The sequence below is a fragment of the Acanthochromis polyacanthus genome, chromosome 9 (assembly GCF_021347895.1).
Source record: "Acanthochromis polyacanthus isolate Apoly-LR-REF ecotype Palm Island chromosome 9, KAUST_Apoly_ChrSc, whole genome shotgun sequence".
Lineage (NCBI taxonomy): Eukaryota > Metazoa > Chordata > Actinopteri > Pomacentridae > Acanthochromis > Acanthochromis polyacanthus.
The window spans coordinates 16,678,021-16,694,539 of NC_067121.1; the positions used below are offsets into that span (position 1 = coordinate 16,678,021).

General features: G+C 41.0%; 1 protein-coding gene across 3 annotated transcripts in view; it reads right to left on the reverse strand.

Moving 5' to 3' along the window:
• Nucleotides 1-16,519, reverse strand: part of LOC110954531 (netrin-G1-like) — an 83,343-nt gene that overhangs the window by 39,203 nt on the left and 27,621 nt on the right. For all 3 annotated transcript variants that reach the window (XM_022199114.2, XM_022199115.2, XM_022199113.2), the window contains exon 3: nt 10,834-11,477. In XM_022199114.2, the coding sequence (XP_022054806.1) occupies nt 10,834-11,477 (644 nt within the window). The remainder of the gene's footprint in view (nt 1-10,833; nt 11,478-16,519) is intronic.

Genomic DNA, 16,519 nt, shown 5'->3' on the forward strand with positions numbered 1-16,519 from the left:
CAGATATAGATATTTCCTGACAGTGAGCTGACAATACGCACCATTAACGTCTCAACAAACAACAACTTTTAATTGTGCAGCGGTCACAGTTCAGCTCTGAGCCATGTGGGTTTTCCTTGGTTTTCCCTACTGTTCCACCCACCAGACGTCCTCCTGGTTCAGTCTGTCCTCCTATCTACCACACCCACCTCACCTGCTCCAAATCTTCCACTCAGCCTGTTCTTATCACTGGAAAACCCAGGTTTTGCCATTTTTTTTTACTCCCAGAACTGTGCCAGATGGCTCTGGCTACTGTCTATTCATTTTGAAATGAGGACCATTTCTGAGGAATATGAGCATTGTCCCTGATAATGGCTGGTGATTATGAGCATTGTCCCTGATAATGGCTGGTGATCAGCACACTATTGTCTCCTTGCAACACGGTCTCACGGGGATTCGTGAAACTGTCACGTCATTTTTTGTTTCGGTTTCGTGCTCACCAACACGATGTCGTCATGTTTTTCGTGCCGCTCACCACGAGCGAAACCCGCTGTGGTAATCACATCTGAAAGTGGTTTATACCGGCGGATTCATGACGATCTAAGCTGTCCATCGGCGTTGGGGCCGCCGGACATTCTTTAAATTCCTATGCAAATTCGGCGGATTCATGACGATCTAAGCTGTCCATCGGCGTTTGCGGCGGCCGGATCACATCTGAAAGTGGTTTATACCGGCGGATTCATGACGATTTAAGCTGTCCATCGGCGTTTGTGGCCGCCGCTGCGGCTGCCGCTGCGGCCAGATGTCTGGCAGCCGCAATGGCGGCCGCGGCGGCGGCCGCAAACGCCGATGGACAGCTTAAATCGTCATGAATCCGCCGAATTTGCATAGGAATTTCAAAGAATGTCCGGCGGCCGCAGTGGCGGCCGCAGTGGCGGCCGCAGCGGCCACCGCAAACGCCGATGGACAGCTTAGATCGTCATGAATCCGTCGGTATAAACCACTTTCAGATGTGATTACCACAGCTGGTTTCGCTCGTGGTGAGCGGCACGAAAAACATGACGACATCGTGTTGGTGCGCGCGAAACCGAAACAAAAACTGACGTGACAGTTTCACGAATCCCCGTGAGACCGGGCTGCTCCTTGTCATAACAAAAGCATCTGTAAACCAGGGATTAGTGCCAAGTGGCTCTTCTCTGGGTTCAATAGTGATATGTATCAACTGATCCACTCTTGGGTTTGCTAGTGTTATTCCTCTCTGGTCTTCAGTGCTACAGTACATAATTAACTCTTTGTCATGTTTTCTTTGGCTGTTAAGCCAGCCTGCCCAGTCTTGTTTTGTCCTAACTGTTGTTTTACTACTTGTCCTGATCTCCTGCCTGATCTACAGGTTGTGATCTCTGTTTGTCCTCTGTTACTGTTAACTGGCCAACCTGTGTTACTGTCTCTGAACTCCTTTACCTGTAACACCATAAAACTGTTGTTGCCTGCCAGGTTCCAGTCTGCATTTGAGTTCTCATCCAGGCTTCCCTGTCACTGCCCTGAGAAAACTTGAATTTGTGATGAATTTACAAATGGCTGGTATGACACATTTTAAATGCCCACAAGAAAGCTGGTATATTTTTTCTTCAAAATAAGTAAGTGCTATGTGTGACATCACTTGCTCACAAAGATTATAGCGGAATGGAAAGATGTACACTACCATTCAAAAGTTTGGGGTCGCCCAGACAATTTTACGGAGCCCCCTAGGGGACATAGTGTATATGTTGGTTTATTTCTCCGTGTTGTGTTTTCTCTTCTTTGTGTTGTATTTTCCCTCCTTCGTGTTTGTATTTTCTCTCCTTCGTGTTTGTGTTTTATTCCTCCGCGTTGTATTTTCTCTCCTTCGTGTTTGTGTTTTATTCCTCCGCCTTTATCTTTTAAGGAACACTTTTGTCATTTTTGCTGTTGACAAGTTGTTGTTCAAACACGTACTTCGTTTTCAAACACGTACTTCGTCTTTGACCCGAGCAGGCCTGGCAGACTGGCTGATCATCACCCTGGAACATTACACGCCAAACGGTAAATAATTATTTTAATGAATACCGCAGTGCTTCGTCGATTGTTCTGAACTCTGCTTATCTCAAGTCACATTAGCCCTTTCTGTATTTATAGCAGTTGGACTGCTTCGGTTTGCATGCTAGCATGAAGCTACCACACGTTGCACGGGCTAGCATTACTAAAAGGAGCGCTTGTTTTTGTTCAGTGGGACCGCGCGCAGGGCGGTGCGCTTTTTATAGATTCAGATAAACAGTCGCGGTTTGGTCAGTAGAAACGGTGAACAGGTGTGGAATTTCACGATGGAGAGAGTGTAGGCAGTTCTTGTTTTGGACGGCTGGTCTGCTCTAATCTCTATAATGCGCATTTCCCAATGACTCAAATAACTTATCCATTCCTCTTAGTATATTGAAATCTAAGCCTACACTCTCTCCATCTTGAAATTCCACACCCGGAAGTCGGTAAAGCGACCTCGGATGGAATAAAAACCTCCGATTGGCTGGGCAGGCAAAGTGTCTCTTTGACTGGCCGAAAAGTCTGTCAATCTCAGAGCATAGAATTTATACACAGATCAGATAGTTTTGTAGTTTTGCACCAAATATCTCAGCAGGACTGGAAGTATGATTTCTGATTTGCACCTGTAGAAAACAGAGAATGTGTGACTCGTGGAGAGGAGTCGAGTGGTTGTAAGTAGCAATTTGTGTTCGTGTGTTAGAGGACACAGCTATTTTCGTGGTAAATTATTTCACATACTTATTGCACAAGTTCACATTCAGATTTGCACATATTCAAATTCTCACCTCAACTTCACTTTGTACAATACAGGTGCACAAGTATGTTTTGCACTTAGTGTGCTGCAACAATAGGTGCAAAATGTGAGCGTGTAAGTTGTTGAAATATGTGACTTGTAGAGAAGGATTTGTGCACCTGTGAATATGATTTGTGCACCTGTGAATATGATTTGTGCACCTGTAAATGTGATTTGTGCACCTGGAATTACGATTTTGTGAATGTGTATTTTTCTGTTGTATTTGTGGGAAGAAAAAAATCGACACATACAAGAAATTATTTTACAAGTACACAACTCATAGAATGTGGGAAATCAGATTTGCTGATACACATACAAATTCAATGTACACAACTACAAATTTGATGTTACAGGTGCTCAAACATTTTGCACCTGAAATACCTTCATAGTTTTGCAATCATCAATTAGCTTTTCAATATGATGAGCTAGCACAATGTAGCATTAGAACAAAGGAGTGATGGTTGCTGGAAATGGGCCTCTGTACCCCTAAGTAGATATCCCATCAAAAATCCGCTGTTTCCAGCTTGAATAGTCATTTACCACATTAACCCTTTGATGTGCAGTGTGGGTCCAGAGACACCCATTTTCCATTGGATTTGGGTCACTTTTGAGCCATGTTGCGCATCAAAGGGTTATCAATACCTCAACTGTATTTCTGATTCATTTAATGTTATCTTCACTGACGAAAAATGCTTTTCTTTTAAAAATAAGAGACATTTCGAAATGACCAGAAAACTTTTGAACAGTAGTGTATATAGCATTTACAAAGATGATACTTTAATTAATTTATACAGGGGGTATGTGGCTATGGTTTCTTTTACATGACAAATGTCTGTTTACATGTTCATTCCCAGGATAATCAGGAGTTTACATTTTTTCATACAGTACATCTACAAAGTAACTTTGCCTTAAAGAAAATATAAAGCAGCCTGTTTATGCAGTGTTTTGTACCACAGCACTTCACAGTGTGCCCAAGCTCACCATCAGCCGTTATGAGCAGGAAGGGTTAAGTGCCTTGGTCAAGGACACATGAACAAGGGCAGGAGGTGTGGATTATTTTTTTAAAGAATTTCTGAAGCATACATACGCACATTTACTGTTTATTTGAGATGTGAAATAAGTCTAAGTGTATTTTTTGGGGGGTGTTCTACATCTCAATAAAAAGGAGGCCGTACAGGGCAATCAGTGACCTTGAATTATGCAGTCCACAATATGAAGGATCTGTGACCAGGTTGGATATTTATTTTGTCTAAGGTTACTTTGACACAATGCTTAAAAGGGGAAGTAAAGGAGAAAGAATGATGCTAGAAAAAAATGGAGAAAAGGTTGCAAAAATAGAGAATGACATGGGGGAAGAGAGGAATAGCACATTAGCACTTATGGATTAGCTGCCTCTCATTCCCAGGACCCACTGCAGCCCTGCAGATGTGCAGCGCTGACCGCACAGCCAGCTGGTAGCAGTCATGTCTTAATTAACAAGCAGACATCTGATCAATAAGTGAGGAACAATGGAGAGAGAGACGTGAAAGGTGGGACAGCCTGCACAGTTCAAGGTTTTTGTTTTCTGTTGATGTGGAATAACATTAGAAATCAATTGCACAGATAGCCCTGCAACACGTTCTGATTCTTTAATCAGTAGAATTGAAAAATATATTCCCCTTTCTATTTGCTTTTGTTTTACTAGAATTTTTCTATTATAGAAAACCGTTGCTGATCTGTGTATTGTGTGTTGTGTGTGCCATGTGAGTCAGAGCCAAATTGGCAGCCTCATAAACTGAAGCATGTACAAGCCTTAAACAGTGTTAAAAACATGCTGACAAAAACAAACTGAATTATAAGCTTCTAGGCTATCAATTATTTATTTGTTGACTGTCTGTTCATTTTCTGTTGCATTTCTGATGCATTCTTGTTCATATGCTGGTGGAGAGACTTCCAGCTAGCCTGTTTGTGTGTAGGTTATAAAAAAGGAGTGAGAAGGAAAGGCTTTGGGTCCACCTAAGAGATGTTTCCATCTCTAGAAGGCCTTTTGTCTTTGGAAGATTAGAGGTCGGAAAGCTGATCATGGGAACTAAACTATGTATACTGTTCAGTGAAAAGGAATTCCTATATACAATATTAAACATACCAGCAATCCTTCAAAGTGTTTTTATGATTTTAAGTTAAGCTAAACACATTTATGACAAAGCTTATCTTATTTCAAGCAGTTCTGTGGGTGACTGGTGGATGGGCTGCTTGCTCCTGGAATCATTCAGTACAGGGCTATGCAAACCTGCACACCTTAACAATAGACTCAACTGCTGCTGGTAGCACCTCTGGCACATGCCTGCTGCCATTGACACCTCCTGTGCATTTTAAACTGCAGCCCATATGACGAGGAAGACTGGACGGACGCCTTGGAGCACTCGGGTCCTGTCCGATTTGCTCATATACAGAGACAAACAACAAACTCGGTGCTTGTTAGCATGGTAGCTTCTGGCCTGATTACTTCTGTGTGCAGTGTTTAGAGTAACTGGCTGCTGTAGTTTTGCAAAGAACTTCATGAATTGTTTATGGTAAAATTTCTATATTGAAAATTCTAAAATATAAACCTTGACAGGCATTTTTTTTTTCAAAAATGTGGAGATATAATTGAACAACTATTCATCCAACATCCATCCTTTCTGAGTTTTGACATCACATTCATGAACATATCTCCAGGTAACCTGACACTGCAAATATTCAGTTGCATGTGAGTGAAAGTTTATCAGCATTTATAGAGTATTCTTGGAATTCTCGGACAGGATGGCCATTCTGTGATAAGGCTTTCACATTTGGTTGTAGCCAGAAGGCTGCTGAGGCTGGTGGGGACTCTAATCTGTCTCTCCCCACCTGCCTCTATCACCCTCTTTCAAGTGAGTTACTGATCCACCTCTGGACAGAAATCGTATGTTTATTTTCTTTTCTTTCTCACTGCAAACTTTTGGTCGAAAATTGAATTTGATGCCCATGGGCAGGATGGAAAATTGGGCAAAATAGCTTATTTCCACATTCAACCTTTTGCTTCTCTTTCTAATGAATGGCAAAATAAGATATCTGTGGGAGATGTTATTCTGTGCTGGGTAGCAGGCCTTGCAATTTAGAACTCATCAATTTATATTTACAGTACAAGCATGAAGATTGGAAAGCTCTGTCTGACTGCAGAACCCGTGCACCAAAAAGCCACAACATTAATACCACCTGACTAATACTGTTGTGTTTCTCCTCGTACTACCAAAGCAGCTGTGACCTGTGGAGAGATTACAAATCTACAAGACCCAGGAAGGTGTCCTATGGTATCAGAGAGAGATCCATCATATGGGCAGATCGTTAAAATTCTGAAAGGATCGAGGTGGATCAAATTTGTTTTTCCAAAACTCCACATGCTTTGTTGGATTAAGACCTGAGGAAATGGAGGTCAAACCAACACCTCAAGTTCTTTATCATGTTCTTCAAACTACTTCTAAACAGTTTTGCAATGTGGCAGGGAGCAGTATCCTGCTAGAGGCCACTGCTACCAGAGAATACTGTTGCCAAGAGGAATATGAGATGCAGCAATGTTAAGGTAGGTACCACAGTAACATACACATGGATGCCTGCACCCAAGGCTTTCCAGGAGAACATTGCCTAGAGCATTGCACTGCCACTGTGCAGTTTGCATTCTTCCACAGGTAAACCAAGTAAACTACACACACACACACACATCAAGCTGTCCACATGATGTAAAAGAAATGTGAATCCTGTCCATTAAGGCAGCATTGAGATTTTCATCAATTTGGTCTACAGTAGCACCACTGTGGATTCAGACCACACAGGGCAGTCTTCTCTCCTCCATCAAAAATGAGGCATGGTCACCAATATCTGTCATTGGTTGTCCCTCCTTGGACCACTTTTGGTAACCACTCCATACAAGAAGTGCCTCATCCGTTTAGAGATACTCTCACCCAATTTCTTAACCATCGCAGCTTGGTCCTCGTCAAATTTGCGCTGATATTTATGCTGGCCATTTCTTCCACATCCATTTATCAATTCATCTCTTCATCTCTCAGTGATCTTCATGTTGTGACTGATTGCTCTATGTCTCTCATACATGGCACAATTGGGAATATCACACTCCACTAATATAGAAAGGCTTGTTATAACATGTGATCAAAGGCGTCAAGTGTCATGAAGCATCTTTTTTTTGCAGACTATGACAGTTTATGCTCAATGAGTTTTTGTTCAGATTTTGTGAGTAACAGTCAAAAAATACAAGAGATTATTGAAAGTGTGTCTTCAAAGCAACAACCGTAGCTTGCTCTAAAAGAAAACCTCAAAGATTACACCATAAATCTACTCTGTATTAAACAGGGCAAGCCTAAGTTTGGATTCACAGCCCGGCAATTTTGAATGCTTTCACGTTCCACTGATGTGTCCCTGATGATTACCATTTAATCAGCTGCAAATGCTCTTAATTACAAGATTAGTCTCCTACCAATTAGCCAATGTGCTAATGGTTCTAATCTGCCACTGAAGTCGACTGAATTCTAATTAGGGACTAACTGTTTCAATCCACCTAGGGCCCATCTGATGGGTCATTACCAACCTAGTTACCCTCATATAAACCAACTGCAGCAAGCAACACGGGCCCTATTTAGAGAGCAGCTGTGGAGGGTTTACGACCATCATGTGGGCCATTTCCATGCATCATTAAATGACAATGTTTCCATTCCCTGAAAATCACAAAGGCATTCTGATGACTCACTGATGAAAATATTATTCTCTGCAACACTACAAGCTGTGACAATTAAACATGCACCAGAGGTCTTCTTAATGTTGTTGAAATGTAGGTTTTAAAATATGAAATATAGTAAAATAAAAAGGTTCCCCTTAGGTGGAGAAGGTTGACTAAGATTCCAGCATTTAAAAAATAATTTCAGTTTAAGAAAATCTCTGGCCAGTAACAGACAGCAGACAGAGTTACTGTTTTCTGACAAGTTTGCAGAAGGGAAAAAAAGTCACTTATAGCAACTTTGATTGAATTCAGTCTCTTTCAACTTATTCATCTTCTGTCTGCTGTATGAAGGTATGGAACTTAGCTCATTTGACTTATAAGTAATAGTTATCAAGAACTTGGCTATGAGATAGACCAGGGACAAGACTGCCAGCTATTGCTGCTTGGAATACAACTGACCAGTGTCTTGGATGTTTTTAAATAGTGGATGTTGATATCTGTAGCTACACTGAAAGAATTACCGAGAAGATTAAATTATCTGCATTTCAGACAAAATTTGTATATCATCAACTCTTCACTTCACTGCAGGCCACAGGAGGCAATCTATGCCATCTGTCCTTGATGCCTTTAAACAAATAATTTAGAGGACCAGAGTTCAGTATCTCCACATGCAGACTTTTCCACCCTGATTTAGACTACCAAACAGGTAGGGTTGGATTTGCTGATTAAACAAACTTGTCCTTACAAACACTGGACAGCTAAGTTGTGAAAGAGGAAAGCATGTGTTGAGCCACTGGAACCTAACTAAGTCGTCTTAATGATGATTGAAGTTTAAATCTAAGGCTGACTGAGTTTCTCCATCAAGGCCCCTTGACTCTGGAACGACCTACCTGAGGAGATAAGATCTACAGAGTCAGTGACTTCTTTTAAATCATTTCTTAAAACCCACTTTTATAGACTTGCTTTTATGTGAAGTTTACTTTCGGCTTTAATTAGTTTTAGTGTTTTAGTCTGTATTATGACTGTTTATTTCATATGTTCTCTTTTGGTGTTCCTAGGTGTGATGCCATCTGTGATTATTTAACTCTCTAAGTTTTTGATTCATAATTTCCAACTTTTAACCCTCCATCTTATTCTTTCATTTTTAAACTGCTTAGTTCCATTGTTCCATTTCCTTTCCATTTACATCTGCAAAGTTAAACACCGATGCACATATTTTGAAGCCTTTTTTATAACTGCTGTCTTATATAACTGCTGTTTACCTTGTACACACACAAGATTGCACGTGCAAGCACAGCCTAGTGATGCCATGGCTTCACAGTTGGATGGCTGTGTTGCTATAAAAAGGCCAGGAAGATGATAGACCTGAAGGTGACACAAACTAGACAAATTCACAGTTTTCATTCTACTGCTCTGTTGAGAGGCTGCACAGTGATATAGTGGTTAAGCACTTCCGCCTTGCAGCGAGAAGATCCCTGGTTTGCGTCCCGGCCTTCCCAGGATCTTTCTGCATGGAGTTTGCAAGTTCTCCTTGTGCATGTGTGGGTTTTCTCCGGGGACTCTGGCTTCCTTCCACAGTCCAAAAATATACTGAAGTTAATTGATTATTCTAAATTGCCTGTAGGTGTGAGTGCGAGTATGATTGTTTGTCTGTATATGTGGCCCTGCGACAGACTGGCGACCTGTCCAGGGTGTCCCCTGCCTTCGCCCCAAGTCAGCTAGGATAGGCTCCAGCCCCACCACGACCCTAATGAGAATCAAGCAGTGTCTAGATAATGGATGGATGGATGTTCAATTGAGGATTCTTTGAAAAATTATGCATTTGTATTTTCATTTTGATTGACAGCACATGAAAGAGGACAATAATAAATTAATGCTGTCTTTTGGAAGATAGGGAGCAGTTATATTTAGTTTGTAAAACTATGCTCCAAAACTGTTTAAAAATACTCCATATTCTTAATTTGATTTAATTGTTTATCTAAGCTAGTTGCTTTATAGTAGATGCAGCCAACCACATGCCACATAGAATTTACAATAAGCAGGTTTCTACTGCTGATCCCCTATGCAGGTGATTTTACTGATGAGATCTTCCTCTGCAGACTGTTGCCACTCTTTGACACTACAGATAATTCATATGTTCTGTGATAATGTTTATACAAGTCAGTCTATCATTATTCAGGAATCTGAGGCACATTGACATCTTATCACAGAACTTCTGCTGTTTTGCAGATATATTACTTGAAGAAAGACTATTTTTGACTCACAGAAAATTCTCAGCTTCTTCTGTGACAGAATACCATTGTGGTTTTCAGGTTTTGATGACTGTGATGATACTAAAAACATTTCTCTTGCCAGGTGTCATGCTATTCCACAGAATGACAATTGAAAGTCAAAACAATTAAGAAGACATGGCAAACAAGTACATATGGAAGTAAACAGTACACAATACAAAATATTTTAACTCAGCCTCAAGGATACATGTAATATTTTTTGGAGAGAAAAAAACCTACAACTTGGAAGCAACACATCACCACTACAAGTGTGCAGAAGACTGAGAAGTTTCTCTGGGCTGTGAAGACAGAAACTGAACTTTCTGGGCAGAACTCCAACTACAATGTGGAACAGCACATGCTGCTTATCATCTGGCTAATACTATCCCTATAGTGAAACATTGGAGGCAGCATCATTGTGGTATGAGGGTGATTCTCAGCAGCAGGACCTGTGAGACTGGTTAGAACTGAATAGAGACTGAACGCAACCAAATGCAGAGAGGTTCTTGCACTTCAGTGTGAGTTCACCTTTCAGTACAACAGTAAACCAAAGCAACCAAGACAACACTGAGTGACTTCTAGAAAAGTGTCTGTCCGTGAATGATTTAGCCAAAACTCAGATTAAACCCCACAGAACATCTGTGGAGAAACCAAACGATGGCACTTCACACAGGCTTCCCATCCAATCAGACACAGCTTGATAGGATCTCCAAGAATGATGGGATACAGTGCATACGTCCAGATATGTAAAGTCTTTAGAAACTCAGTCAAAACCTGAAGCTGTGATTTTTGCCAAATGGGCTTCTATAAAGTGCTGAACTAATGGTTTTATAATGGGAAAGAAAATCTGCATACATAACAGATTGAGAGTAATCAGGTGAAATGACAGTTTTATCCATTTAAAATGAAATCTACAACAGTAAAAGTGCAATGGGGTCTGAAAATTTTAGAAGCAACTGTAAATCTTGACAATTCTAGCAACAAACAAAACATATGTAAATGCATCTTACCTGCCCTGCACTTTGATATCAGAGATTGCGTAGAAATATCGGGATAGGTTGTTCTCATCCACCATGGTGGCTCCAGTGGCTGGCTTCAGCAGCCTAATCCTCAGATCAGTAATCGTGAAGAAGTCCCTCAGGTTCTTGGTGGTATCCAGCTGCCCATATAGGGAGGCCATGTTGTGTAGTCGAGGGCCAGCAAACAGAGCAAAGCGGTCCTTTATCTCGAAACGTACCGTCTTGTCGTTCTTCCACACATAGCCTCGGGAATAGTCTTCAGTGCAAATGATGTCCAGCAGAGTGCGCTGGGTGAGGTCATTCACTGTCTTGGGTTCCATGGTAAAAGCGTCCAGGCAGTCGGTGGCATAAAACTGGTAGGGGGTCCAGGTCCGGCCGTAGTCGAGCGACTTTTCCAGGACCATCTGCTCTGGCCGGCCTGACTCAAAGGTAAGTACAATGTCATCAGTCAGCTCAATTGTCTTGTTCCATGACAGCGTGATGTTAACCTGCAGAGGTTTTGGGTATTTCTTCCATGATGTTGACTGCCAGAAAGTAGTGGGGTTGCGACCCTCAAAGTCAAACATCAACTCAGGAGGATGAGCCAGCTCCTCAGTGGCAGCGTCACATTCGTTGTTGCACATATAAGGATTCTCCTACAGGAAAAACACAATTACATACAAGTGAATACACAATGCAACGACAGCACAACAGTGTGCTTCTCTCCATCCTGTGTGTGTGGTACAACTCTGAATGAGTGGGAAAAAAATACAGAACTTTAAGGTGCACTATATCATTAAAAAAATATTGGTGTTATATTTATGGACACAAACAGCATATGCTTTACAAAATGAAAGAAATCCACACTCAATGAGACAATGCCCAATTAGAAAATAATGCAAACATAACATTGCAGTGCATTTGTTATTTGTAGAACTTGTCGAACCATTGATGCAATGTTATAAAACATAAACAGTACTGAATCACGCCATGGTATAATACAATACTGCAGTTACACTGTCATATCCACAAAAATGCTAGTATTCACCAAAGGAATCAGTAAAGACAAATAAAATATAGAAACAACAGAAATGCAACAACAGTAACCAACAACAAACAATATGCGTACGGGAATTATGGCTTATGGTGAGGTCAGAAATTAAGTTTTCACAATTTGCTGACAAGTGTGTTAGGACATGGTTACATTTCTTTGTGTGATTTTTCTGTTGGCTCCTTGGAGTTCTATCAGAGAGCTACTAACTGAGGGGTAGATAACCTTACAGCAAACTAAGCGATCAGAGTGGTAGCAAAAAGAAAACAAAGAAATCAAGGCCGGAATTTTAACGGTTTACCTTTGTACAGAAATTGTTATATACAATAAACTTGGCAGGGACAAGCTGTGCTCTGTGGTTTTAGGGAGCCAAATTAGTAACTGAACTGCCAAAAAGATTGTTAAATATTTACTTTTGTATGCAATATTCAGTGAAATCCTTGAACACTTGTTACTTAGAGAGCAACTTGTAGTAGAATCAGCATCACAAATCATTACAAACCCTTGAGCATCTCACATTTTGGCTGTTGGGCCACTTTGTCTTTGACTTGTTAACGTTTCCAGTTCCTCATAGTTATGTTATCCTATCATGATTCCACCGATGTGCTCAAGAGTATTTCTATCACATTCAGGTCAACGTGTATTTCATAATTTGCACAACCAGTGTTGGTTCGAGCTGCAGGAGACAATGACCCTCTCATTAAGATGCCACTGTGGATCCCATATTCTTGTTCAGCGTCATTCCTGCCTACACTGCCACCTAAACTGCCAGTGTAATTGATATTCCTGTGTGGTATTTCAGCTGAGATGGGAATGGAATCCAAATGAGTGTTTCTGATGAAACACGCAAAGGGACATGCATTTTTCATGGGACTGCGTCTGCTGTGTACTATAGACATTCAGCGAGTCTGGATGTTTGTGTGAGCACATTTGTGGGGAGAAAGAGAGGAGCTCTTGATTCATTTGTGTTTGTTTGTGAGAGGGTTAGAGAGCTCTGAATGTGTTTGCTTGTGTGTGCACATGCAGTATGCATTTGTGTGTGCACAAGTGTGAATGGATACCGAAAAGAGGAACAGAGGGAGAGCTGAAGCAGGGCCAGAGAGCAGAAGACACACACTCCAATTGACATTCCTCTCACCTCTGCTCCAGAAACAATGAGGTTAAGTGCTGATGAGATTCAGATCAACTGTAAAGCGATTCGATAATCAGCAATCGTCTGACACTCTACACGCAAAATTATCTAAAGGTGAGAATACTGCTATCCACAACATTCATCACTTATCTCTTAGATATTGCAGTGCATTCAGCCCAGACTGCCACTTTGTTGAATGAAAATCACTGGCAGGAATACTGATAGGCAGACACCATTATAATTTATCTGAAAAGACCAATGGCTTCTTTTTGTCTTTGAGTAAGTACCCTGAATTCTTTCTGCTCAAAATCAAAACAAAACATGTATTGTATGCTTTATCTTCCTCACAGGAAGATGTGTGGGTGACTTTCCTTTTTTTTAGATACAGATCTCCAGAGTGCATTTTATTTCCTATGGGACCATAATATGCTTTCAGTGACTTGGTCCTCAGCTAGAAGCAATAACTATTCGATGAGGTAAAACAAGACTGAAGAATTCTGGGTCACTAGGCCTGCTCAGCTAACTCAAAGGAGCATTGCATGATCCAATTAGAGGGGTAATAAGGGTTATGGTGCTAAGACAGCGTGTGAGAATAGGAGAGAGTGGGAGGGAGAAAGAATGTAACCTTTCTGCAATGTTTTTTAAAGAAAGATATCAGTTGCTAAAAGTGTTCTCCTCTCACACCCATGCACACCCACACACACACAAAGTTAACACAAAGCTTGAAAGGCCACAGTGTAGCCTGAAACCAGAAACACAAAAACTGAAAGATTTGTATGAGAAAGTGAAGGGGTAATAGGGAGGATGGTGGTTGCCTGAGTTCTGCCACGGGGACAATAAATTGCACTTAAGTCAACTGTTTACCAAGGATGTGTGCTGACGCTCGTTATATTCCTGCTTGTGCTTGAACAGGCTTGGAGATCTGCTTAGAGCTCAGACCTTCATGAGAGAAAGGGAGGGACAGAGACACTGCAAGAGAGAGTGATTTCCCTGTTGCCCTTCAAGGCCACGATTTTTCACTTATATTTGTTTCATTTGTTGTCATAGTTTTGGTTTTGGGAGCAGTGGGATGTCTGCCTTTGCATCCTCCAAAATGGAAGCCTTATGAGCCTAATGAGAAAAACAATTTCCTGGTGAAACAGTGAGAAACAGAGTAAATAGAGGCTTTAAAGAGAGATAAATTTGCCCCATCAGACCAGCAGAATTGTTCAGAAACCAGTGGAAAGCAGTCATAAATTCAGTACATAATCATTCTATTGCTGCCTGCCTTGACTTCAGGCCTTCAGGGAAGAGATCATTCTAACCAAAAAGCCCGTTCATGTATGAGAGTTGGCTGAGGACAAACCTTTCATCAAAGCTCAGTTTGTCACTAATAACACCCAATAATCCAAAGGCACTTCTCAAGTTTAACATTAGCTGATACATACAATAATTATTTTTCCAAGTAAACCCCATCATACTGGAATGCTTTCATGCAGCCCAGCTGAGGTGAAATGAGGGACTTGAAGAAAGGTCAGGACCTTTCATCAAATTTCTTGTGTTGGTTATTTAACATCAAAAACAGTGCCTTATAGACATCAATATTGCCTATGGTCATTTAAAGACCAAGGGCTTCAGAGCTATGCCTGGGGGCAGCTATTGAAGACAATAAACCCTATCAGACTGATCCTTTTCCTGTGATCATGGCTGTTAGAGGAAACAGCCAGCTTTTGGATTTAAAACGAGCAAGATGTTTGTACTGAAATGAGACGTGGACCAAACCAAAAAACAGGACCTGGCCTAACAAATAAATGGGTGCCATGAAAATATAATCTAGCATTTATTATCAGTGCGGGGATATGTTACCACTTCTGGTCAAAATATAAGTTGTTGACATATTTCGATTTTTGTGAAATAAATTCATGTTTATGTTTTGAAATTTTTTATTCACTCATTTATTTTTAAAAATAAAACTAACTGACAGTACGCTCACACTTACACAAACATTCCATTGAATTATTCTTATTATTTTCCTGTGACATCCTTTGTATGTTATGCTTTTCATTTATATTCTCTGTTACATCTTTTTTTGGCCATTTTTGGTCATTTATGCATGTGAGAGTATGCAGCAAAATTGCAGGTATTAACCTCAACAATCTCTCTGATGTATATAAGCTCAGAACTTTAAATAAGGCCCGCACTCTCCTCACTGACCAGAGCCACCCCTTGGTTGGTGAGTTTGTGCTGCTCCCGTCAGGCCACAGGTACATCCTGCCAAGATGCAGGACTAATAGACTTAAATATTCCTTCGTCCCTGCTGCAATTGTCCTGCTAAACAAGTGACTGACTAACCTGTTCTTGCTATTTATTGTTATTGTTTATGGTTGGTACTCTGCGATTGTTGTTGACTTGCTCTGCTGGCTGTATAGTGATTTGCCCTACGGGGAAAATAAAGATTCCTTGAACTTGAACTTGAATTACATCACTTACGTTACATATTGAAGGGTTGCACTGTCCAGTTTTATGCCCTTAGCCAGTAAAAAACTTTCATAAAATATTTTCTGTCCATAAAAGCATTCTAAAGTCCTAAACAATTAGTCTGATTATGCAAAGGTGATGTCATCCAGGTTATCTCAGTTTGGGCTCTGAGACGATATATTTTTATCAGAAAAGTAATGTCACAACTCAGGCATCTACCAAGCACAACTAAATGGGTGTGTGTGGGGGGGGGTGGGTGGGTGGGGGTGGGGGGGTGTTGCATTGTAAGGATTGTAGTAGACAACATCCTTTGAGGTTGAGCCATGCCAGGCACTAAAAATTCAGCTTTGACTCCTTCAATTTTGATCATTCTTTAAAAAACAAAACAAAACAGTTGTTTGCAAATCTTCAAAATTTTATTGCAATGAAATCGTTGGAATAACCTTTCATGTTTTATTAATTTCATTCTATATATTTTTGTTGTGGGCTGCACAGTGGAATAGTGGTTAGCACTTTCGCCTTGCAGCAAGAAGATCCCCAGTTTAAATCCGGGCCTGGGCCTGGGGTCTTTCTGCATGGAGTTTGCATGTTCTCCCTGTGCATGCGTGGGTTTTCTCCAGGCACTCTGGCTTCCTCCCACAGTCCAAAAATATGCTGAGGTTAATTGATAACGCTAAATTGCCCGTAGGTGTGAGTGTGATTGTTTGTCTGTATATTTAGCCCCTCGACAGACTGGTGACCTGTCCAGGGTGTCCCCTGACTTCGCCCGAGTCAGCTGAGATAGGCTCCAGCACCCCCCACGACCCTAGTGAGGATAAAGCTGTGTATAGAGAATGGATGGATGGATATTTTTGTTGCCATATAATGCTAATGCTGATTAAATTGATTTGTAACAGTCTGAGTTTAAACATGCACAGGGTATTATACATCCAGTCAATTCAATTCACGTCCATTTAGTTTTATTTATATAGTCCAGTTCACAGCACAAATAATCTAAAGGCACTTTACACAGTAAGGTGAAGACATTACACAACAAGATTAGCACTCAGAAAGCACAG